The sequence below is a fragment of the Ursus americanus genome, chromosome 2, assembly GCF_024610735.1.
Source record: "Ursus americanus isolate L20-20 chromosome 2, mUrsAme1.1.p, whole genome shotgun sequence".
NCBI classification, from domain to species: domain Eukaryota; kingdom Metazoa; phylum Chordata; class Mammalia; order Carnivora; family Ursidae; genus Ursus; species Ursus americanus.
Genome location: NC_142128.1, coordinates 67,837,622 through 67,861,969, shown reverse-complemented (window position 1 = coordinate 67,861,969; position 24,348 = coordinate 67,837,622). Strand labels below are relative to the sequence as shown.

Below are 24,348 nucleotides of genomic sequence, written 5' to 3'. Positions count from 1 at the left end.
ATGAAGTACAATTTTTAAAAACCCTAAACCCACACCCTACACAAATGCCTGAAGACAGCCTCCTACTGGAAAATCTGGTGGCTATTCTCAATTTATCCAAAATACATCATACCACTGGATAAGAGCCTCTCTGAGAGAAGAAAAAGCTTAGAATACTTGAAATTTTACAAAATGGAAATTATACTCCAAAGACTCTCTTTGTAGACCTCTCTCTTCTCCACTCCCTCACCCCTGACCCACAAATAAAGATGCCATAATATAAATCCTAAGAGATCCTGCTCTCCCCATCTCTTCCGTCCAAGTTAAAGACTGGCAAAGATGAGACATTACCATCTGGTTTAAATATCACCAAACGATGAGTTGGTACAACCACACAGACAACTGGGAGGATCTTGCCTAAAAGACCGTGTAATTATGTGGGTTTGATAAGGATTTGTTCCTTGTTCCTAGAGTTATAAGTTTAGAATAAAATGATAATGTTTCAGTATCTGTAGTCCGGAGTATGTATGCCACATAGGAAAATGTGCTTAATAAAAGCTCCAACCAAGTGCTCAACACACACTAAGTTTTCGACTTTATTTCTCTGAACATTAAAATCTGGTCAAGCCAGTGAGATGGCAAGAATTAGCACAGGAATGCACAAAAATCTGCCTAAGGCCACATAACAAGCATAGCTCGGAAGAGAAATCTTAGGCTAGGTGCATGCTCCCAGCTAAAATACTCAACATTTAAAGACTCAAAAGTTGTTTATACACCATTGGGGAGTGTTTTTAATACATCTAGAAAGCAATACTCAGTAAACTGCTTGACTCAAGATAAAAACAAAAAACCAGGGGCACCTGGGTGGCTCAGTCGGTTGAGACTGCCTTCGGCTGAGGTCATGATCCCAGGGTCCTGAGATCAAGCCCTTCCTGGGGCTCTCTGCTCAGCAGGGAGCCTGCTTCTCCCTCTGCCTGCTGCTCCCTCTGCTTGTGCTCCCCCCCCCCCCGTCAAATAAATAAATAAAATTTTTAAAAAATAAACAGAAAACAAAAAAACCAGAGGCACCTGGGTGGCGCAGTTTGTTAAGCCTCTGACTCTTGGTTTCGGCTCAGGTGGTGCTCTCAGGGTCCTGGGATCAAGCCCCACAGCGGGTTCCACACACAGTACAGAGTCTGCTTGAGATTTTTCTCTCCCTCACCCTCTGCCTCTCCCATGCTTGTGCTCTCTCTCAAACAAAACAAAACACCCACTGTGGAAATAGTATATATGTGTCTATGTAAGAGGCAATGTTATGAGGCCCAATAACAAGATATATTTGGACAAAAAACTGGGGAATCCAGGTTTGTATGGGAGTTCTCATCACATTTATTGTTATTTTTTTAAGTTTGCCTAACTGTTACTAAAGAATAAAATACAATCTGGCTCTGTCCTGAGGATCAAAATAAACATTTTCCCTGCCACCTTTTACTTTTCTCCCCCTTTACAGGAAGAATAATTGTGGAATATTATATGAGTCAAACTAACAACTCAATTTCCTACCTAGCAAGAACTGGGATTATTTTAATTGTTAGGTAAGATATAATGCCCTCCATTTGCAGGGCTTCAACAGCATCATAGCCATCTCATACTAGAGAAATTTAAATAATTTTAAACACTTCTTAACACAAAGCTCACCTAACACAAACTCTTGCCCGACTGCACACTACACAAGACACACATAACATATGCACCTGCAAATTTTCTGAAACAGTCTATAACAGCTCTACTTGAGAAAAGATTTTAATCTCACTAATTTTTTAATCCAATTTTTGAAAATATCTAGGAATAGACAAGCTTCATCTAGACCAACAGAAGAATTATATTCGGTATATTGTAGTTTTGATGCTGAGCTTTTGACTTTTCAAGTTTCACTTTTTAAAAATCCCTTCACTGTAGGGGAAAAGGAGGGATACATATTTGGCCCTAACCCTTGTCTCACTAAATCTGTCCCTAGAGTCTTCTTAGCAGTGAACAAATAAAGCTTTAGGATCTAAGCTCCTTGCAATCCATCAATTAATTAATCTGGACAGCAGCCCTAGGTCAGTGTCAAATCCCCTTATAGCAGATGAGAAGGCATACATTGGAGAAAAATGACATTGTCCAAGGTCATGACAGAATCAGACTCAGAACTCTACCCACTTTTTCTCCAAAATCTAGAAACACCCAACTCCTTCTTTTACATAATAAAGGAACAGACTTTAGGGGCACCTGGGTGGCTCAGTTGGTTAAGCATCTGCCTTTGGTTCGGGTCATGGTCCTGGAGTCCCGGGATCAAGCTCCAGTTGGGCTCCCTGCTCAGTGAGGAGCCTGCTTCTCCCTCTCCCTCTCCCCTCCCCCTGCTGGTGCGCACGCTCTCTCTCTCTCTCTCTCTCAAATAAATATGTTAAAAAATAAAGGAACAGACTTTTAAAAAATAATAATCCATATACACTACCCTTGATAAAGCTTATTTTTACCCATGCAAAATATTCTGTAAATTTTCCATCTACTGTAAAATAACACATTACCAAGTGAAATGGAATCAACAAGTTCTAAAAAACCATTCATTATGTGATATTCTGCCTGGTGTTGTTTAACTAGTTTCCTATCTGAGAAATCATTATTTTGGTGGGGAAAACAATTAGATTTTAAGGCGTTATTGACAGAAAATATTTTTCAATGACCTGATCTTTAAACTGCTCCTTTTAAACTTTTGACACCACAGAAATGTTTATCAGCAATTCTGCTGGAACAGAAACTGCACCATCAAGGCTGAAGGCCAAACTACCACTCTTAACAGAAAAGTGAACCTAACAACCTAACCAACAACTCATTAGACCCCTTTGATTCTCATTCCCTTAAAACTCCTTTTCCAGAAGAAATTTCAGATTCTTTTCCTTTACAGCAATTGGAATTGGTGCAATTAGTACTTTAACGTGCCTATCCCAAGCCATGTTACAAGGAAGTAGCTATACCACAGTTTCTCCCGCAAGGGAGAGAAAAGTTGAGATAGCCTGGCAGACAGGGAAATGGACAAATAGAGAATGGAACAATGCTTGCAGAGAATGCCCTCCAACCACCACCACCAAACTTCTGGGTTCCAAGAGCTGGCTTGAAGATGGTCAAATTTCTGCACAGGTTCCAACAAACGTGTAATAAAGCAACAAAGCTACTGATTAAAATTAAGAAATACAGGGGTGCCTGGCTGGCTCAGTCAGTGCAGCGTGACAGTCTTGATCTCTGGGTTACAGGTTTGAGTCCCACACTGGATACAGAGATTACGTACAAATAAAATCTTACAAAAAACAAAAAAACAAAAAAACGGAGAAATACAATCCCCATTCTAATTGGATAAAGTGACCATCACTCACTAAAGGCTAGAAACCCCATTCCTAAGTGCCCAAATCTCACTCACACCCTTTATAAGATAAAAGCTAAGCAAAATTGTTCTTTGCAACTGAAGGTCACTAGTTTACTCTCAATCCCAATGCTGTTAATCTGCTTCCTGCTCTTCTATATCCAGGAAAATAGCTAAAGGGACTACATTCTCTATGCTTTTGTGTATGCTTGAGTATTTTCATAATAAAAAATTTTTACTTTACACACTGGCAGAGCAAAGTAATCCTTGTGTCCAGAAAGTAAGTTTACATGATAAAAAAAGAAAAAAGGATAAATAGATGGGATGACTCTAGACCGCATCTAAAGGTATAAGGCAACGATACTTTAGAGGAATGGTCTACAATGAAAGATCTGAATGTTTAAAAAAAAGCAAGAGAGAATTTATAAGAATTCATTTAGTCAAATTCCACATCTTTGTTCCAAACATCGCACAATTATGGAACAGAAATATCTCACTGCCCTGTCGGCAGCTTTTCCTCATTAGTCTGGTTCATAAACTTGGGGGTTGTAAAAAGCACATTCGCCACAGAAATCATCTAATAGTTAATCACAGAAAAAGCAGCATTTTTGGAAGAGTTTTTGGAGATGTACAAAGGTAGCATCTCATTTAATTTTTTTCTTTAATCCCATCTAAGACAGCATTTAACAAAAAAGTCCTTGCTATGCTGCATACAATTCTCATAGCTCAACAAGTTTCTCACAAATTAGATTTTAAAATCCAGTTATAAGTTTCTCAAACTTTTTTTTTTTTTAAGATTTTATTTATTTGACAGAGAGAGAGCACAAGCAGGGGGAGTGGCAGAGGAAGAGAGAGAAGCAGACTCCCTGCTGAGCAGGGAGCCTGACGTGAGGCTCGATCCCAGGACCCTGAGATCATGACCCAAGCTGAAGGCACTTAACCAACTGAGCCACCCAGGCACCCCTCTCAAACTTTAATATAAAGCAAAATGGGAGGAGCCCAAGTGCTATGGCTTTCCCAAAGTACCACTCTACCCACCCACTTCCCCAAAGGGGAAGTTTGCCTCCAGTGATGCCTCTTCAAGTGACCCAAACCTAAAATTTCAGAAAGTAAAGTATAGACACTTCAATTCCCAACATTTATTCCCCTTAATATTTTTTTGAGGTTGGCAAAAAAAAAGGTTTTTTGAGGTTATTCTGCACTTAAAGCAGGTATATTAGCATAATCTCCAGAGAATATCTAATTCTCTTCGCAAGGAAAAATCCCACCACTCCCTCAACTCAAATCAAGCTGAAAGGTCTGTACAATGAGGAAAGCAAGGATTTTCTAGGTTCCTGGTTTTTTTAAACCAATATACAGCCTTTGGAAAGAAGTACACAAGTAGGCTTCCTAGAACCTAAATCCAGGAACCTAATTAGCACTTTCATTGGGGGGGGGGGCATGAGTTCTCCCTTTATCCTTTTCTACAGCCAACCTTTAATGTGGTCCAATTAAGACAATAAGTTACAAAAGTCTAGAAAAATATCCCATTTACAGCACATAAACCAGATGCAATTTTTTTTATCCAATAGTTTACGATGATATTTTTTTCCTTTCTAAAAGAAAATTCTCTCATTGGAAGACTTCTATCTGCCTATTAAAAGTATCCTAAACATCCTAAACTTTGTTGTTGTCCCCCAAATTAAATGAGTTCAGTTGATCTATCAAACAGAAATACTCTTAAATTTAGGCCAGCACATCATAAAGAAAATTAAGTACCTTAGAGACAAAGATTGAAATTGAGGGCTAATAAAATTTTCCCTAATTTTTTCTTATCAGTATGTTTCAATAATGAAAGAATTCAAACCCCAGCTTCAACACAACATTAACACTTTTCAAAGGCAATTCTCAATTCGTTTTGCTCTTTAAAGAGGTTTAGGTTGCATGTTTAAAAACAAATCCTATAATCACTGGTAAGGAAATTTTTCCAGTGGGGCTATGAATCTTAAGCTGCCTTATGTATGTATAATATCACTCACGTTCTATTCTAAAAGTCTATTAATTTTGTTGATTAGTTCGCTAAAAGTTACAACTAGGTGGATAGGTTCGTGGCTCTCAGTGTGACCAATTTATTTACCACTGGCAAAGTCAAATTCAGCTAAACACCCATTCAAAGATAAATAAATGAAGTTTGTTTTTACGTTGTTTAAGGCAGACATTTTCAAACTATACCTGTAGGACTTAATCCAGCCTCCTACTAAGTGAGAAAAAAAAGTTTTTCTTCTGAACAGTACAGTCCTAAATTTGTCTTAAAAGGCAGTTACAAGTGGGTACAGGGTTTCCTTTGGAAGTGATGAAAATATTCTAAAATTGATTGTCATGATGGCTTTACAGCTCTGAAACTACTTAAACGAGTCATAACATTTTAAATCAATGAATTATATGGTATATGAATTATATCTCAATAAAGTTATTTTTGAAAAAGTAATTATAAATTCTTTCGCTCAAGGATGTTTCTATTGATAAGTCTTGTCTCCAAAAGGTAAGGGGTCTAAAATGGCTACAGACTCACAACTAGAGAAAAATTCCGAGACACCAAAGGAACTGGGAAAACAACAGAGAGGGTTAGGCCAAAGTCAATCAAACCTAAAATTAGGGAGATTGATAGGCTGGAATGAGAGTAAATGAGCTCCGTATCATTAACACCTCTAACCATACAAAGAAATGTGTATTTAAGTTCCTCCCTGTTCCTAATGGTAGAACCAGCAGGCTCACTCAAAGATGCTGACTGTATGAAAACACTTGGAAGTTTTACACTTTGGCTATAAAGATGAAGGGATCAAACTAATGACCCACAGGAAGTTAAAGTTGAAAAAATGTGTCTATTGTGCCATATGGGGTTTGATTTAAATCCCTGATTTTTGGATACTGCCAAAGAAGAAATATGTGGAATCCGCCTATATATGGCCAATGTCAGACATTTCAGAGCAAGAAAGAAAGTTATTAAAGCCATCAAATATATTCCAATCAGACTCGGGAGACAAAAAAGTATTCACCGAGCGCCACCTATTTTTTGCCTAACAGTTCCACTCCTAAAATTAATCACTTCCAAATACCACAAAGCAACATGGAAAATTTGCCCTTAAAAGACATCTAAGTACATCAAGGAGGAAATGAAAATGTGCATTTTAAAGGTAGCAAAACCAGAAGTCTGATTAATTGTAAGTTTAAAAAAATTTAAAGCCCAGGAAATAAACCTGGTTATCCTACACACTTGGGTGTAATTTGAAAAAGATTTGTTTATTTCCCGCTTTAAACTTTTAACTCAGGATTTAACAGTCTTCTTAATTTATTACCTTTTATCACATTTACCTTACTATGATTTCACAAATCTCCGTGAACCCCAAGTTTTCAGAAGCAAAATAGTTTAGGGCCCTCACAGAAAGCAGCTGTAAACTGAGTAAGTACCATTAATTAAAGATACAAAGATAAGAACAAAAGGAAATTGAAATGCTTTATAATTCTTTCCCTAACCTCCCAACGACAAATACCAACAGACCCAATCTCCATTTTAATACAGCCACTTGTATTCCAAAAAATTAGCGAATAAAAATCATCTAGAAACACAGGCATTATAAAGCCATACTACGGACAATATTTCATACCTCTTGGGTTTTTTTGTTGCTTTATTTCAACTATATGAAACCACTTGTTCACAGCTTTCTAAAACAGAACAGTTTCTAAAACAAAGACTGTTTACGTCCCTTAAGAAACCTTTGTTCCAACAAGACCCTTCTTCAAGAGCTACAACTTCTGGAAAGATTTCCCTTTTTGTGGTTATATCAACAACAAACTCTTTCCATTTGGCACAGGAGTTTGTTAAACAAAGGACGAAGAAAGCCCCCCTCACACAAAGCAGGTCTCCAAAACACAGCATTGGTTATGTTTGTAGATTATTTGTGCCTCTTTAACACCCTTTCTCAGGCTGTAGAATGTACTACTCTCAATACAAAATGGTGGCCATCATGTCTGTCTGACATTCAGAATGGGAAAAGGCATATGATCACACATTTTGCAAAGCTTACCATTAATATCCTAGCCAAGATGAAGAAATGGGTATCCACACCTAACCAGAGCCAACACTATCTTTTTGGGAAAGGACCCAATAAAAGGCACAGAATAATTAAAGTAAGATAAAGGGTTTATCCTGGCCCTAGTACACACCACAATACCAACATGGAGGACAACTCTCACTCCCAGGAACCCGACTCCACACATTTTGGTTACGAAGAACTTAAATCAAGTTGCCTAATTCCTGAATAAAATCTCATTAATGCAAATGAACAATACTCACATTCACCCTCCATAGCATATGACATAAAGCTAAACTGCTAAATGTTTGAAACATGACCTATTCTTCAAGAATTAAAACCTTAGCTCTAATAAGCTCCGGCTATAACTTCTGCAGGCCTCTTTGCACTCTAGAAGAAACGTACTTCCCTTAAGCAACAAGAATCAACCTTATCCACTTCTTGAAAGAAATGGTTCTATTTTCAAACATTTCCCCCATACTAGCTGACCAGTTATTTTCTGAGGCATAGTTTCATCTACATCTTCAAACTTGTCCAAGAAAAACCAAAGTGTGGTGTCTGTGTTTTAATTTTGGGGGGAAGGAGATGGGAGACCGGAGAAAGAAGACATAAGAGATCTCCCTCAAAACTGCTTTTCCAAACCAGAATGATTACATACAGAACCCCTGCAACTCCAAATGTCATTACAAAGAGCAAGCTTAAGAAAGAAAGGGATTGGGGGGGGGTGTGGAATCTTCCTCCAACGGGGGTGGGAGTAGGGGTGGGATGGGGGCGGGGAAGACAGTGGGGATAAGATTCTTCAACTGTAGGAAAGCAGTTAAACATCCTTCCCAACGGTCCCAGCCCGTCCAACCGTCCTTTAGGCCAACTCGGACTCAGACCATCCGCAAGGTGGGCAAAAAAACAGGGGAGTAGGCGCGCACCCAGTTCCGGGTGGGGGTGGGGGACAGGGAAGGGCTGGCCGGGCTCTGCTCAGCGAACGTTGGAGCCGTTAGAGAAGACTTCGGCAACACCCCACCCCTCACACACAGCCCCCAGGCCCGAGGCGCTTTAGACACGGCTCGGAGGGCTGAAGTGGGGCTGCATTTCAGCCTCCGCGGGCTGGGGGGCGCGGGAAGTGCGCCTGAAGCCTTCGGAGGTCTTCTGGTCTGACAAGTCCCCTACTGCACGGCCTCGCCCCCCACCCCACCAACACAGCCCAGACCTCCCCGGGGAACCGAACGGCCCGGCCCGAAGTCGGGTGTGCGCGCGGCCGGGCGCGCGGCCGGGCACCGGGCCCTCCGCCGCCGGTCCTGCCCCCCACCGCCCCCAAGCGCCCCCACACACACACTTACGCCCCCCACAACACCTCGGCTCCGGGGCCAGCCCCGCGGCTCCTCCCCACCCCCTGGCAGCGCTGGACGCCCCCTCCTCGAGCCCGGCCCGGGGGACAGCAGGAGGCCCGGGGCCCGGGGGGCAGAGGGGTGCCCCCGCCTGCAGGGTGGGGCGCCCAGGTGAGGGCCGCTCCGGGCCGACGCCGCCACCACACAAAGGACCAGGGGCTCCCGCCGCCATATTGAAAACTTTCCTTCGCGCACGACAACTCGCAAGTCCCCCACCCCCACCCAGCACACACCCCCGCACCCCGGGGGAGGAGGCGAGCCCCAGCCCGCGGAGCCGCGCCGGGCCCGGCGCCCGCCCTCCTCGCCCGCGACGCCGCCGGCCTCCGGCAGGAAGCACCCCCGCGCCCACCGCGGCCGCCACTTCATCCGGAACCGAACCCGAACCCCGGGCCGGGCCGCACACCCGTCCGCCCGGGCAGCGCGTCGCCCGGGCCCTCGGGCTGGCACCACCGAAGCGCCCGCTCTCCCACGCTCCTCACCTCCCACCCTGGAGAAGCCCGGTCCTTCTCCCCCGGCCTCAACTCCGACCCTGGGGCAACCACAAACTTGACGCGGCCTCCGGGGCGACCCCGCTCCCCGCCCCCAGCGCTTCGGGCCTCCCCGGCCCGCGCGTCCTCGCTCCCTCCCCCAGCCGCGAGCAGGATCCGGGGTGCCGGCGTGACTCACCGGCGGCGGCCGCACCTTACAGATCCCAGTCTGCTCGGCTATGGGCCGGATCTTGTGGATGAAAGCGAAGGGGTCCGCGAACTCTTCCCAGCTGGGCTCGAAGACCGGGCACTCGGGGGGAGGCAGGAACTCGCCCAGCGGGCCCGGGCCCCCGAGGGGCAGCGCCGGGCGAGGGCCCGGGGGCAGCGCGGTGGCTGGCTCCATCACCGCGGGTTGGAGACGGGCGAGGACGGGGTGGGCTCCGGGACCGCGGCGGCGGGCTGCGCTGGGTCCGAGACGTGTGCAGACGCGGCTCCGGCGACACCAAGTCCGACTTGTACTAGCAACGGCAGCACCTTGGGCTTTTTCAGCCTTCCTCCGACGACGTCTTGCCGCTAACCCACGCCGTGCGCCTCCGCCGCCACGGCGAGGAAAAAGAGTCCCACCCCCACCCCCACTCACCCCCCCCCCGCCGAGCTCTCGGCCCCGCCCCCGAATCGGGCGGGGCCGGGGCCTTCAGCCTGGGGATGGAGTTGATCCTTACGGTCCAGTTGAGCCAACGTTTATTGACCATTTACTACGTGCCAGAGTCCCTTCCCTCAAGAAGTTAATACTCTGGTGGAGAAGATCAGATACATGAGTGGATTATTTCAATCGTGTCAGTACACTGTGCTAGGTGCCATGATAGAAGTATATATACTTAGCAAAACTTGGCGAGGGGCAGAAGGTATTTGGCATAATGGAGAAGGATTTTCTAGGTAGGGGGAACGGCTTGAAAGTAAGAACAAAATGGAGGTAAGAAAACAATAGTTAAAATGTTAATAATAAGCCAACACTTGAGCACTTGAATATCCTGGGCACTGTTTTAAGTGGTTTGCATGAATCATTTAATCTACACAACAACCCTATGAGGTAGGTACTCTTATTTCCATTTTACAAATGGAAAGTGAGGCACAGGTTAAAAGCAGGTTGCCCAAATTCATACAGCTAACAAGTGATAGAGACTCTATCTTTTGGAAAGGGGGGTGTTGCAGGGAAAAGAGTGATCCTTGAGCAGTATAACAACGAGGTGATTGTGATAGAAATAATCTAGATGAGAAACAATGGTGCCTAAATTAAGGCAGTGGCGCTATTCATTAGGAAGAGGGATGCAAATGTAGGAGATAAAATTAGGACTCAGTGGTAAATCCGGGAGGGACAGTAAGGTATGGAGGATGATTCAGGTGTCTAAGGTGCGTGCCTGAATGGTTGCTTGGCCCATTGGCATTGCTGCGACATACCCCTAGACTCTATACATGAGAAATCAGTATGAGGTGGGAGATAATGTGTTCACTTCTGGATCCGTTCTGGATATTGTTGAGTTTGAGGAGTCTTTGGTACAGTTGGAAATATTTAACAGGCTGAATAGTATAAATCTGAAGAGGAGATGTCAGAAGTGGAGATGGAAATCTGGAGTTTTTGGCTTATGAGTGATAGTCATTATTTAATGCTTACTGTGTGTAAAGCATTGTTGTATATGCTTTGAGTGTGTTAGTAGATTAGCTCATTCAATACACAACCATCCTGTTGGATAGGTACGACTATTATGTCCATTTTGCGGAGGAAACAATGGAGGCACAGAGAGGTTAAGTAACTTTAAGAGATATGAACACTTTTGAGGCCTGGGAGCCCCTGGGGTGGGGGTTGGTAGGATGAGCGCCTAGTGTCCTGCCCCAAGAGAGGAAATTCAACAAGTAGGACCTCAACACGAAAAAGATCTCTCTTACCCAGAAAGCAGCCAACCCCATGGAAGTACTGTTTGGGTCAACATAGTCCTAGCTCTGCTTTCAGATTCACCTAGAGGAAAGAAGTCTCTCTTATCCTTGAGGATTCTTCAACTTAAAAAGAGGGGAGAGGCAAAGCCTCCTCTTCAATAAACTCTTGCCAGAGGTTCTTGGCCCCAAAGAGTTCAAAAAGGTCCTTACAGAAGGTACGGCTTGTCTCAGCTCTCTAGAGTTTTGGACCTAGGTGAGCCTGTTTGGCCCGCCGCTGTAACAGAGACTTAAGCCAAGAGGCAGCTGGCATCCTACTGGAGAAAAAGTCACCAGTGTAAGATAGGTATGAGATGTATTAAGTTATAATAAAATGTTAATGGTAGAACCTAGGTGGTGGGTCTAGAGGAATTTGCTGCAAAATTCTTTTAACTTTGCTGAATATTTGAAAATTTTTCATAATAAAATGTTGGGGGAGAAAAATCATTGTTGCTCTTTGCCGGGGATGTATGTGCTTTTGAGGGTCTTGCTGCCGTTGATTTCCTGTCATGTGCTCTTTGCTGGGAAAGCTTTAAGACTATTTTCACACCTAACTGGCATCCTTCAACCCGGATAGGTGTAACTTCGGGAGAAATTCTAGACATATATCAGTAATGACTAATACTTAACTGAGGTGCGCTGGAAGAACGAGCCTAGGAAAAGCTTTCCCAATCCTTGGCCGTGTACTAGGACTCCCTCACGCTCCCAACTCCCAAGCTCTCTCCATTTCCGGTAGTGACCCTAAGTGATGAGATTTTGTTGCTCCCAGATCTGGCAGCAGCTGTTTGGCTCCCCACGGACCCGATGTGACGTTGAGGGAGGGGGCGGTTGCCAGGGTAGTGAGGGGAACCTAGGGACCCAGAGGTCTCTCCGGGAAAGGCGACAACTCCCCCGCCCCGCAGAAGACGCTTCCCTTGCCCTTTATGATGTGTGTTTACATGGGCGGAGGGATCCCTCCCCAGCTGACAGCCACACCGCGGCCGGCTCTTCTTTTTTTAAAGAGCCTAGCCACAGGCGGTGATTGGCCGCGGCCCGGGCCGCATCAGCCTCCGGGGGCGGGGCCCGGGCCGCATTGTCTCGTCTGGGGCTGGCCGGACGCCCCAGAGGCCGGACCTGGGCAACCCCGGCCCGGAGGTCCCAGGGCTGGAGCTCCCGGAGGCCTCGGAGAGAGGCCTGGGCGGGGTTCGGCCCGGCTTCCCGGGGGAGAGCGGGGTTGGAGCCCAGGCGGCCGAAGCGGAACCAAGCCCCGCTCGGAGTGCCACGTCTCCAGGAACCCCCTCCTTACTCTTGGACAACACTCCGCCCCACCCGGGCCTCCGTCCCCCAAACCACCCCTTATTTGTGCAGCCCCAGGTCCTTTGGACACATTCCTATGGGTCTCCATCCTCATCCGGCTCCCTCGGTCCCCAGGCCTCACTCCCCGAACCTGCGCGATCCTACCCCGCCCCCGGCCTGCGCCCCAGATCTGCAGCCTTCGCCCCTAGATCCGCCCGCCTGGTGATGAGGCGCTCCCCGCGTTCCTTCCGGTCGCCTCTATGGGACCACCACGCTCCGGGGTTGCAAACTGGGGGAGCGACTTTGTCCCTCCCCCACCCTCCCCGCCGCCAGTTCCCAGCTCTTTGCCGGGGGACTGGGCTCCGGGATGAGGGGCAGGCCCGACTCCCCAGCAGCCAGGGAGGGGGTGGCGGCCCGCGCAGCACGTAGCGCACGTGTAGGGGCTGCTCTCCACCCCCTCCGCCGCCGGCTGCCTCCGACCACTTTCCAGGGCTTCGGGTGTCTGCGGTGCGCACGCCTTCCGCCCTGACCTCCGGTGTCGGCGCCCTCCAAGTACTGCACCCCTTCTAATACCACCCTTCCTTTCCCAGCCCTAGTGATCCTCCCCTCTTTCCCCTTTCCCCCAATTTCCCCAGTGCACGGGCCTTTCCTCAGCCTCTTCACCAGTCCGTCTCAGCGCCTCCGCCAATTCAGTGCCATCCTCTCTCTCTCCCACCACTTTGGGTGTCCTGGAATGTTTGGTGTCCTATGTCCCCTGTGGAAACCCACAAACCCTGAGATCTCGAGATAAGCTGCAGCCTCTTCGGCCTCCCTGTTTTATTTATTTTGTGTACTCCCACAGCGTCTCTACTCTCTCTTACTCAACCCCGAACTCTGTCTTTAACACTGCCCTCTTCCCCTAGACATGGCTCTCCTCCAGACTGGAAGCCGCTGGAGGGAAGGAGTAATGGTGTCTAGCCCTGGCACCAGGCACGTGGTAGAAACTCCACGAATATTTGTTGAAGGGGAAGGGAAATGGCCTTGAGCATCTGTGGCTCGCACTGGCTGAGGATGTAGTTTGAAACTGGAGAGGAAAAGAACCTGGCTGCCCAGGTGAAGCAGGAAAAGATCTCACCATAGATCCGTATGTGCGGGATGGGGGAGCTCATAGTGGGATAAATCCATCTTCCCCCATTCCCTGCCCTGCTCATTTCCCTGGAACCAGGAACCCCTTCTCTACTGGAGTCCAGTCTCGCACGTGGGGCTGCTTTGCTCTCTACTCTGCCCTACCCCCAGCTACGGGCCGTCTGTTTGCATCAGCTCACCCCATGCCGAGGGTCTCACCTCTGGGCTTCTGTCCCTGGGAAGCTAGGTCTGGATCCTGGGGAGGCACCTGATAACTAAATACCTCTTCCCCTCCCCACCTCCTCTTTCTCTCCAGTCCTGGGATCCCTTCTGTGCTGACTCAGCCCAAGGGGATCCAGGGTCAGGGCTTTGGTTGACCAGGATGTGGGGCCCAAAGGGTAGACCCTTGTCTGGGCCCCCCTCCCCAGGGAGCCTCCAACAGACACTGGCAAGTGGGGCAGTTCCCAAGGTGTGGCCAGCCCTGCCCTGTAGGGGTGGGGGAGGGGTAGAGTTCCCCGCACTTAGGACTTCAGGGTGTTTCCTCCCTTTCTGGTTGGACCACTTTAGAGGCCCTGGACTCCTGTGGAACAACCTTGTGCTGAGGAGGGAAGCGGAGAGGCAGAGAGGGAGACTCGTGTTCCCCATTCATCCTGCAGCGGCACCGCCCCAACTAAGGTTTCTGGATGGAGGCGTCCCTCTCAGCACACTGTATGGCCTTGGATAGTTGGAATGTTTGGAATTCTCTATATCCGGGATGAAAGTCTTCCAACAGGAAGAAAAGGACTTCTACACGAATTATGTCAGAACTTCAGGCAGTACCACCAAATATACCCTGCTCATTTGAAATGCACGGTGTTCTGCCAAATCCGGTCGAGTGACCAGCACAGGGTCAGACACACTAAATGTTAAAGGCGAATTCCCTTTCTTCTCTCCCCTGGCAGGAAGTGGTGATATGTGAACAACTAGAAATACTGTACTTGCATGAATGAGACAGGGCCAGCGGCTGGGAGTAATTCAGAGTCTCTTAGACATATCAACACGGCGAAGTAGGTGGCTATTAGTGGCATTGCTTTTCAGATGCGGAAACTGAGACTCGGAAAGGTTAATTAGCCAAAGTCTCACAGATAATAACAGAGGTAGGACTGGAAGGGTGATCCTAGAGCCTTTGATCTTCCCCAAACACCAAGCTGATTTCTCTAAAGCTGAGGGAAGGGAACACAGAGTCTCACCACCTGTTGCCCCTTCACCTGCCAACATGCATCCACTCTCTCCCCTAAGCCACGGTGGCTTCACACTTTGACCATGATCTCCACTACTTTTGTTGATATTCCAAGAGTTCACAAAACAATAAAAGTTTCACAAAACAGTACTTGCCCTCACACAGTGACGTATTTGCATGCTAATTAAGACCCACGAAGCTGGTTGTATAACCCATTAATGGATTGTGACCCTCCATTCGAAGAACGGTGCTCTGCAGTTCATTTTTCCTGCTGTTTGGGCAGCTTTCAAGATGATACAGATCAAGCAGTGAGTTTTCTCTACTCATACCCATCTAATCTTGAATTTTGGCCCCTGCCCCTTCCCCTACCCCCACCCCACGTCTTCTGTAAGTCCTCCGGTACATTGTCCACATCATACACAAAATCGGTCATCATCTCTTCCCTCTTCAGTTTGTTTTTCATTGTTTATCATTCACTTGTCTGCAACCTTCTATTCATTTTCTTCCTACCCCTGCCCACGGCACTTCAACCCCAGGGATGATTTTTGTGCCTCGTCTTTTTATCACGGTATCTGGTTGGGTGCCCAGTATAAGACCGGGATCTAGCATGGTCTTCCAGTCTCCCAAGACCTGACTTGGAGCCGTGGCCAAAGACTCGCATGCCTCGAGGGGCCAGAAGCAACAGGTGATCACCCATCAGGCCAAGGAGGGCAGCAAGTTGCAATTTTTCAAGAGAAGCCAAAAGTCTAGGTTTTTATACAAGCTCCCCGCATGTTTAAATATTCAATCTTCAAACAGATTTTTAAAATACAGCGTGTGGGCCAATCAAATGGGCTTGTGATCACTGGGTTCTTTGTGGAGCCACCTGCCCTGGAAAGGCCAGTGCGATGATGAGCTTCAGACCTTCAGAAAGAACAATGGTTGCCAGGGGAGCACTTGCTGAGGCACCCAGAGAGAAATGCTGGAACGGAGGTGGGCTCCTACCCCATCCCTACCCTGTGGGTCAGGTTCCCGCATCTAGGCTTAAAGGAGACTCTGACTTCCAGCCAAGTGGGGAGCCCGTACCCAGGGCATACCGTGGGAGCAGGCACGGTATCGAAGATGGCTTCGCCATAACTGCAATGCTAATGAAGGACCTGGGAGGTGTCGGCGCTTTTCAATATTTATTTCCCTCCTCCCTCTACTTTTTGCCTCCTCTAAAGCCCTCAGAGAAGTGGAAATCAAATGACAAGAAACAGAAAGGTCCTCAAAGTGCTGTTCATCGGTGTAGGAATCTAAAAGTAAAAGGGGGGGGTAAAGGTTTAGGAATTAAAGTAAGATGACCCCCCCAAATGTGAGGGAAAAGAAGACCATGCTGGGGCGTCTGGGCGTCTCAGTCGGTTAAGCATCCAACTCTTGATTTTGGCTCCGGTCATGATCTCAGGGTCGTGAGACTGAGCCCCACGTCGAGCTCTGAGCCGGGCCTGGAGCCTGCTTAGGATTCTCTCTCTCCTTCTGCCCCTCCTCCACCCTATACATACGTACGTACATACATACATACATGCCAGTGCTGTCACGGTTGAAAACGATAGTTGTTCCTTGTAATAAACAAGCTAACATTTACTGAATGCTTGCTATGCGCTAGGCGTTTTTGTGTGAATGAGCCCTTAAAACCCTCATAAGAACTCTTGAGAATAGGCATCCCTATCTTCATTTTCTAGATGAGGAACTGGGGTTCGGAGAGGCTGAGTCATTTAGCTAAGGTCACACAGCCAATAAGTTTAGCAGAACCAGGTTCTGCCCAGGCTGTCTGAGTCCAGAATCTGTGCTCTTACCCATCAGCCATCCCTTGCCCTTCTCTGGCACACTGCACCGTCCTGGCACTGCTGGGGCCCTGGTACCTAGCACTGTGTTTGTTGAATTCCATGATCACTCACCATTATCACATAATGCCTGATAATTAGTGAGCTAATAAATACTTGTGGAGCATGTTCTCCGGGCCGCCTACCAAGCAAAGCACTGCAGCCCTGGCATTGTGTAAAACGACATCTCTGCCCTTCCAGGGCTGATGCTCTCGTCCAGTGGATAGGGACAGACAGTAAACACGTACAGGTAAGACAGTTTCTGGCAGAGATCGATGCTAAGGAAAACAGAATACACGATAGAGTGATGGGAGGCCGGGTGGGAGGGGTGGTGAGTGGCTACTTTAGGCACGGTGACCCGGAGCAGGAAGAAGATCTGGGCTCAAATTTGAATGCTGGGAAGAAGACAGCTCTTGGAAAGGCTACAGAGAATAGTTCCAAGAAGAAGACTACCGTATATGGAGACCTGAGTCAACAAAAAGCTTGGACTATCCAAAGGATGAAGCCCCCCCCCCCAAAAAAAAAGCCAGTGAGTAGGGGGAGGTGGAGTCAAAGAGGCAGGCAGAGGGCTAGATCAGGCAGATTCTTGTAGGCCATGGATCGGAGTTGGGATTTCAGAATCTGGATTTCATCTTACTTTCAATGGCAACCCATTGGAGAATTGTAGGCCAGGAAGGGATGGCATTTGGTTTACAATTTTAAAAGGTTTCTCTGGGGGCACTTGGGTAGCTCAATCAGTTAAGTATCAGACTCCTGATTTTTGGCTCAGGTCATGATCTCAGGGTGGTGGGATCGAGCCCTAAGTCAGACTCCCAGCTAGGGGGGAATCTCCTTGGGATTCTCTCTCCCTCTCCCTCTACCCACCCCCACCTGCCCATGTGCTCTCTCTCTAAAATAAAAAAATAAATCATAAATAAATAAATAAATAAATAAATGGTCTCTCTGACTGCCACATGGAGAATAGATTGCAGGAGAACAGAGGTGGAGGTGAGGGACCAATTAGAAGGTGGTTACAATAGTCCAGACAGGCGATGAAGGTGGCCCAGACTCATATTGTAGCAGTACAGGTGGGTGAGAAAAGGTCATGCTGGGGACACACTTTGAAGGAAAAGGTAGCAGGACTAATTAGCTTGAATGTAGAGTGTTACAGAGAGAGAGAGGCATCAAGGATGACTTGTAGATTCTTCCCTTGAGTAAATGGGCAAAGAGTGGTGCTGTTTACTGAGATGGGGAAAACTTGGGAAGGAAGAGACTGGGGAGATACATAGAATCTGTGGTTCTGTTTTGGCTCTGTTACGGCTGAGATACCTCTTAATAATCCAAATGGAGAAGTTCAATAGTCAGGTAATCTAGAGCTCAGGACAGGGGTCAGGGCTGCAAGTAAGATCAGCCCTGGGTTATCAATGTCTGTGTATATATATGTATATGCCCACAGGCTTAGGTATGTATAAGCCTGTAGATATGGAATAACGTATACACATCTGTAAATATATATACATGTACTGTATAATATGTATATAGTTACATACACATACATATATAATATATCGTACTTAAATGGGGCTGGGTAAGATCACCTAGGGAGAGCATGTAGGAAGAAGAGAGCCAAGGACAGAGCCCTAGGACACTCCTACATTGACAGGTTGGGAAGAGGATGAACCAGGAAAGAAACAGAACGATCAGTGTGGCAAGAATGATGTCAGGGAAGAAAGTATTTCAAGGAGCAGGCAGTAGTTGACCATGTCAAAAGTTGCAGAGAGGTTGAGTAAAAGGAGAGAAAATGTGACATGAAATGGGGCAACATAACAGAGGCAAGGCTGTCAAGGAGTTTCGCTGTGTTAAGGTTGCAGAGGAATGGGAGGATTCAGAGAGACCATGAATTTAGAGAGGGATTTTGCTTTTTGCCTTCTTTCCCGCCGGGGTATAGTGGAGCTCCTTGTCAAGATGATGGGAATGGTCCAGCAGAGAGGGAGAAAGAGTGTAATGCAGAAGAGAAAGAGGGTTGTTGCAGGGTGAAGCCCCTGAGATGGTGAGAGGGGGTGGGAGTCAGGGCACAACCACTAGAAGAGGGGAGCATGGCGTTGGGGTTCAGGGAAGTGGAGGGCATGGTGGCGGGGAAGTTTGATAGTTCTTGGCATCTCTTTTATCTGTTAGAAGATGCCCATGCTGGCCTTTGGAATGAATAAGACTAGCTTCCAGTTCTGAAGCGCGCACCTGCGCCCTAGTAAGTTCTGCACCTGCTCCGATGGTGGGGGAGTAGGTGGTGGGGATGCAAGAGTAACATCACAGAGGGGGCTTAGCTCAAAGCTAGAAGACTTGCCTTGCTGGCCTCACTCTGTCACTGCGCCTGGAGTGGCTGGTCCTCCGCACCCCAGCTCTCTTTTCCTCTCTCTCCTGCCTCTTCCAGAAGTCTGTGGAACTCAGAGCGCTACAAGAGGGCGGTCCTCTGGCCGTGGCTGGTAAGTGACCCAGGAGGTGCAGAGGAGAACGGAGCTATGGCTCTGGCGGTGAACCCCTCCAGCTGTCATTGTAAAGCCTTTTAATCATGTACCCTTGCATTTATGTTCTAGAGGAAAGAAGCCGATCTCTTTGACGTCACGTGGTTTGTATTCTGAATCACCTAAGTAACTCGAAGTCCTGTCTTAAGGGAACCAGGTAAGAAAAGTTTACTCTGTGAAGCCTTCCTATCGTGGACAAAGATTACCTTTATAACTCTTACCAAAAAGCTAAATGGTTAAGGGAGAGAAGCACGTTAACCTCTGTGGAAATCCTGCACTGTCAGGATCCAGAAAACAGGAAGATTCGAGAATATTACAGCCTCAGGGACACAGAAATTAACGACTACCATTTCTTTTCTTTTGTGTACTGAACATAGAGGGAAAGAATCAAGAGCAGGTGACGAGGCATGTTAAAGCCTTTCCTCTGATCATTTAGAAACAATCAGGGAAACACATTCTCACTGGAGAAAATACACTGAAACAGAGGAAGAAAGCGGGAGACAAGTGCTTTTGAGGCTGAATTAGCCTGAAGTCCAAAGCCCAACATTCACAAAAGGATTTTTTTTTTCACTCTAACAGAATCATGTTCTGATCAAGGTACGTGAATAAGATTAAAGATTGAAATAAATTAAGGATATCCTTTATTAAAAAGTAAGAAAGGCACCAAATTGCCTAGCATTTAGCAATACTTCAAGTTCCGCTATTTTAATACACTGACTATTGTTTAAAATAGCAAGGGTAGGAGGTGGCATCTGTTTTCCAAGATAAAAGGCCTCATCACTGAACCCCCAGCTGACCTTCATCATTTCGAGAAGGGAAAACTTTGGGAAAGTTGACTCTCCAAACAAACCTATAAAGAGAAGGCAGCAGAAGTCACAGGACAGGTGACATTCCTTCTTTAGTCAGGGAATAAGGCTATTATATTCCATCAGGTTCCCAGCTCAGATAAAAAGGCAGGCTTTGGAAATAAGTTAACAATGAGGAGGAGGAAGGATAGAGTATGGGGGATTCTGTGGAGGAAAGCTTCCAGGGGACGAAGACGTTCTAGGCAGGGACAGATGGAGAGAGTGCCCAGCTGCTGTCCATGTTGACTTTTTGCTGTAGGAACCAGACCCCACAGACACCATGCGGTGTTCCATCAGACGCTGCTTCATAACCTCAGTGGGCATCGGATTCCTATGGCTCTTCACCACTTTGATAGTCCCCGAGGAAATGGAAGAAGATCAAAATGTGATGGCTATCAAAGGCCAGGTAGCAACCCTTGCTCTCCATGTGGGAATTGAGGTTGTAGGATGGGAATGGTGTGGACAGGTGTACCTGTCCTTTTCAAAGCACCTGTACCTTTTCACCTGAGAGCAAGAAGCTCCAAAGGGAGTTGGGATTTGAACCTGGACCCATTGGTCCATAAAGAAGCTGCCCCCTCACCCCCAATATTGGTTAAGGTAAAGATGAGAGCAAATAGAGCTGGAGCCCTCGACACTTTGGCCAGTGGTCAGATAACCTGAGAATGTGCTGGGCTCACTCTAGGGAGAGTGATCCATTCCCTCTCTTTCTCGGAAAAGCTTATGAGAAGCCTCTAGGAGCTAAAAGCTATTCTTTTTATGAAAGGAGGTATATGTTTTGCCTTTTGTCAATGGTCTAGGAGGACAGTTATGACAAAAGGAAAGACGCAAGACCACTAGAAGACTGGCAGAATCTTACCTTCAAATATATTAAAACAATTCAGCAGAGAAGAAAGAGTGAGTTCCAAGGAGGAGAATGGCGGGTCCTAGGGGAAGTAGGGACATCAAGAGAAGTAAGTTAGCTAAGAAGGAAAGAAGAAGGGAGAGGAGAAAAGGCAGGACTGTGCCCAGGAATATTTGAATCTGGCAGACAATTCTCTCCCCACCATGACATTTATATATCAGGAATGAGGAAGAAGGAGAGAAAAGAAAATTGTTACAGGAAGGCAGAATCACTGGGGTTAGAGAACATTTGGCTTAGAAGGGGCCGTAGAGTCATAGCCCAAATCCCTCAGTTTTGTGGGCCAGGATCTAAGCTCAGGAGTGAAGGGGCTTGCCCAAGATCACACAGTCAGGGGCAGAACTGGGACAGGAACCCAGGGCTCCTGACTTATGAAGACGTGCTTTTCCTCTCACCCAAAGGTGAGCTTTGGGAAAGTGAACTGGATAAAACAAAAAGAATGATAAGAACTATAATATTAGCTAATCCTTACTGAGCACCTAAACCATGTGCTACAAAAATCTGGCTCAAAGAAGACTCAAAGGGACCCACGGGGACTCAGCATCACCTAGCTTAGGGCTTCTCAAACTTTACCGTGCACATTAGGTTCTTGGTGATACTGTTAAAATGTAGATTCTGTTTATCTAGGAACCCAGATTCTGCATTTCTAATAAGCTTCCAGATGAGACTGATGTTACTGGACTAAGGACCACGTCTGGAGTAGCAACGATCTAAGCATCCCTTCTACCCAAAAGAGAGCATAGAACGGACATAGGAGAGGGAAGAAAGAAAGAGAGCAGGTTCCAAAGAGCATCCCAACCCCTAGCCCTCTGACCACCTTTACCACCAACCCAATGTACACTGACAATTGACCCTATTTTGCCTCTCCTTAGCATGGCTGACAGTGGGGATCTCCTCAGTGCAACAACCAGATCCAAGAAGCCTCTTGTACACACTGGTCTCTCTGTTCCGTGCTTCCTCTAAGATTGAGCAGAAACGTCTCACAGTGCTGGTCCACCTGGCACATTCTGACCTCACCCGGCTCAGAGAAACCGTTCTCCGTATTTCAACCCTCTTCAGCCCACAGATCGTGGCAGGGCAGTTGCTACTGATCCATGCTCCGCCTGACGCCTACCCCTCCGTGGACGACATAAGGAAGGAAGCCCATCACGGGGAATTCTCCTCTAAGCAGAATATAGATCACGCCTTCCTCATGAGCTTTGCCACAAGGCTCTCTGAATACTTCCTATTACTGGAGGACAATGTCTTTTGTGCCCCCAACTTTATCACCCACATTCATTGGAAGGTGAACACCATGAGGTCCAACCCATGGGTGCTAATGGAGTTCTCTAATATGGGCTTCCTCGGCAAGCTCTTCCACAGCAAGGACCTCCCACTCCTGGCCCATTTCCTCCTCCTCTTCTACAAGGAAAAGCCCCTCGACAGGCTGATCCCCCACTTCCGTACCATCCTAGCTCAGAAACACCCAATCATCTGCAGACCGTTCCTTTTCTACCACAGGTTCTCCTACCACATCTCTAATGACACCCAGAAGGCCACACCAGTTCAGAAAAAGAACGCCTACGTTCCTGACAACCCACCTGGAGCCATTTTCACAGATATGAAGGTCTTTGGTGTTCATTTCCCCTGGGAAGCCTACACTCTGGATGAGTCATTCTTCTGGACCCACAACGTCAGTGCAGGGAACCACCTGACAGTCATTTTGAACCATCCGGCAAACTTGAGCAAAGTGCAAGTGTTGACAGGCACCATCGTGGATGGAAAGTACGCCCTGGAGAAGGGGCAAGTGGAGCTGGGCTACGACCCCGAGGGAATGCCTCAATACTGTACCAGCTTCACCTTGCTGGGCCATCTCTTCGAAGGGCAGATGAATCAGGAGATATTTCTGAAAAGTATGGGGCACAATGTGAGCTGCGTAAAGCTGGTGGTGAAGGCTAATCAGGTTGGCGGTCTTATAATCAGGCATATTTACCTCTGGGAGCAAAATGCCGAAGATAGGGAAGCAGCTCAGACTTGGAGGTAAATCAGTAAGGGTGTAAAAGATTAAAGTCTTGAAGCTGTTCTATTCCAGCCTATCTGACTGAATAGGGGAGATGCCACAGAATGAGGGGCAGAGAGAGAAGACTCTATGGTTCTTCTGGTGCCACCAGGATGTTAAGAGGCCAATTCCTTCCTTTTTCTACCCAGACAAGTGTTTTTTATAGGCTATCTTTTTCTGGGAGCAGATAGAGCTTAGCCCAACTTGGGGAAAGGCCTTGGTCACTCCCAGAATGTTTCGATCTTTGGGATGCTGAGATCAGTACAGAGTGTGTGTGTGTTCGATCTTTGGGATGCTGAGATCAATACAGAGTGTGTGTGTGTGTGTGTGTGTGTGTGTGTGTGTGTACACACGTATATGTTGACATGTAGTCAGAGGAGGCGGGAGTGTAATGTGGTAGTAGGAGGGTAAATGGGGAAATCCTGGGGTGTCTCTAAAATTGACACAAGAAGCCAAGAAAGAGGGTCTCCTTAGAAGTCAAATTCTCTGAAATTCAGGAAAGCGGCAGATGGACTGATAGCAGTAAAACTAAGCCCTTAACTCTATCCTTTTAAGCTGTTTCATAGTGCCCATCGAGTTTCATCCTTTCCTCACAAACAAACTTGGACATAAATAGTTTGTAACTAAAACTTCACTTTCTCGTCAGCAATTCACTCCTTAACTCCCCCACTGGCTTCTACATCCACAATGCTACTGAAACTCTTCCCTATTTGCAATGACAACAATAGTCAAAACCCAGTCTCATTTTTTTCAGAGCTCATTCCCCTGAACTCTCTGCAGCAATACACAAGACTAACTAGTGTTCCTTCTTGAAACAGCCTCCTTCCTTAACTTCTGGGATCCATCCGTTCCTCAGATACTTATTGAGTGCCTACTATGTGCCAGGCACACAGAAAAGCCCCTGTCGGGGTTCAAGTACATGGTCTTTTGGAAGCACAGAACTGCTCTTCCCAAAACATTCTTGGGGGGCTTAGGAAAGGCTTCTTGGAAAATCAGATATCTAAGCCTAGACCTGACAGATAATTAGAGAAGATATCCAGGTAATGTGGGAAGAAGGTAAGGGGGATTTTCCAGTAAAAGAAACAGCATGCTGAAAATTAGGCCAGAGGTGAGAAAGACATAGCTCATTTGGGAAAACACAAATCAGTTAGTGGGACAGGAGATGGAGTGCAAGCTGGAGAAGGGATGGGGCAGAAGATGAAGCCACAGGACTGAGAGAGGACCAGCTTAAAAAGGGCCACAGACAAGTTAGTGGGTGAAAGAATAGTCTTTTCAACAAATGGTGTTGGAACAACTGAATATCCACACACAAAAGGATGATGTTAGACCCCTACCTCACACCATATAAAAAACTGACTCAAAATGGATCATAGACCTAAATGCAA

General features: G+C 46.9%; 2 protein-coding genes across 2 annotated transcripts in view; one reads left to right on the top strand and one right to left on the bottom strand.

The window, feature by feature from the left end:
• KDM5B (lysine demethylase 5B) overlaps window positions 1–9,878 on the bottom strand; it is a 76,514-nt gene extending 66,636 nt beyond the window's left edge. Inside the window, exon 1 of the mRNA XM_045787639.2 lies at window positions 9,477–9,878. Coding sequence (XP_045643595.1) covers window positions 9,477–9,680 — 204 coding nt within the window. The 5' untranslated portion in view covers window positions 9,681–9,878. The remainder of the gene's footprint in view (window positions 1–9,476) is intronic.
• A 10,429-nt stretch (window positions 9,879–20,307) lies between these two features.
• On the top strand, window positions 20,308–22,948 carry LOC123785647 (alpha-1,3-mannosyl-glycoprotein 4-beta-N-acetylglucosaminyltransferase-like protein MGAT4E). Its single transcript, XM_087866410.1, has 3 exons — window positions 20,308–20,466; window positions 20,828–20,921; window positions 21,798–22,948. Exons 1-3 carry the CDS (start codon window positions 20,308–20,310, stop codon window positions 22,946–22,948), a joined length of 1,404 nt encoding a protein of 467 aa, XP_087722536.1.
• The last annotated feature ends 1,400 nt before the right edge of the window (window positions 22,949–24,348 follow it).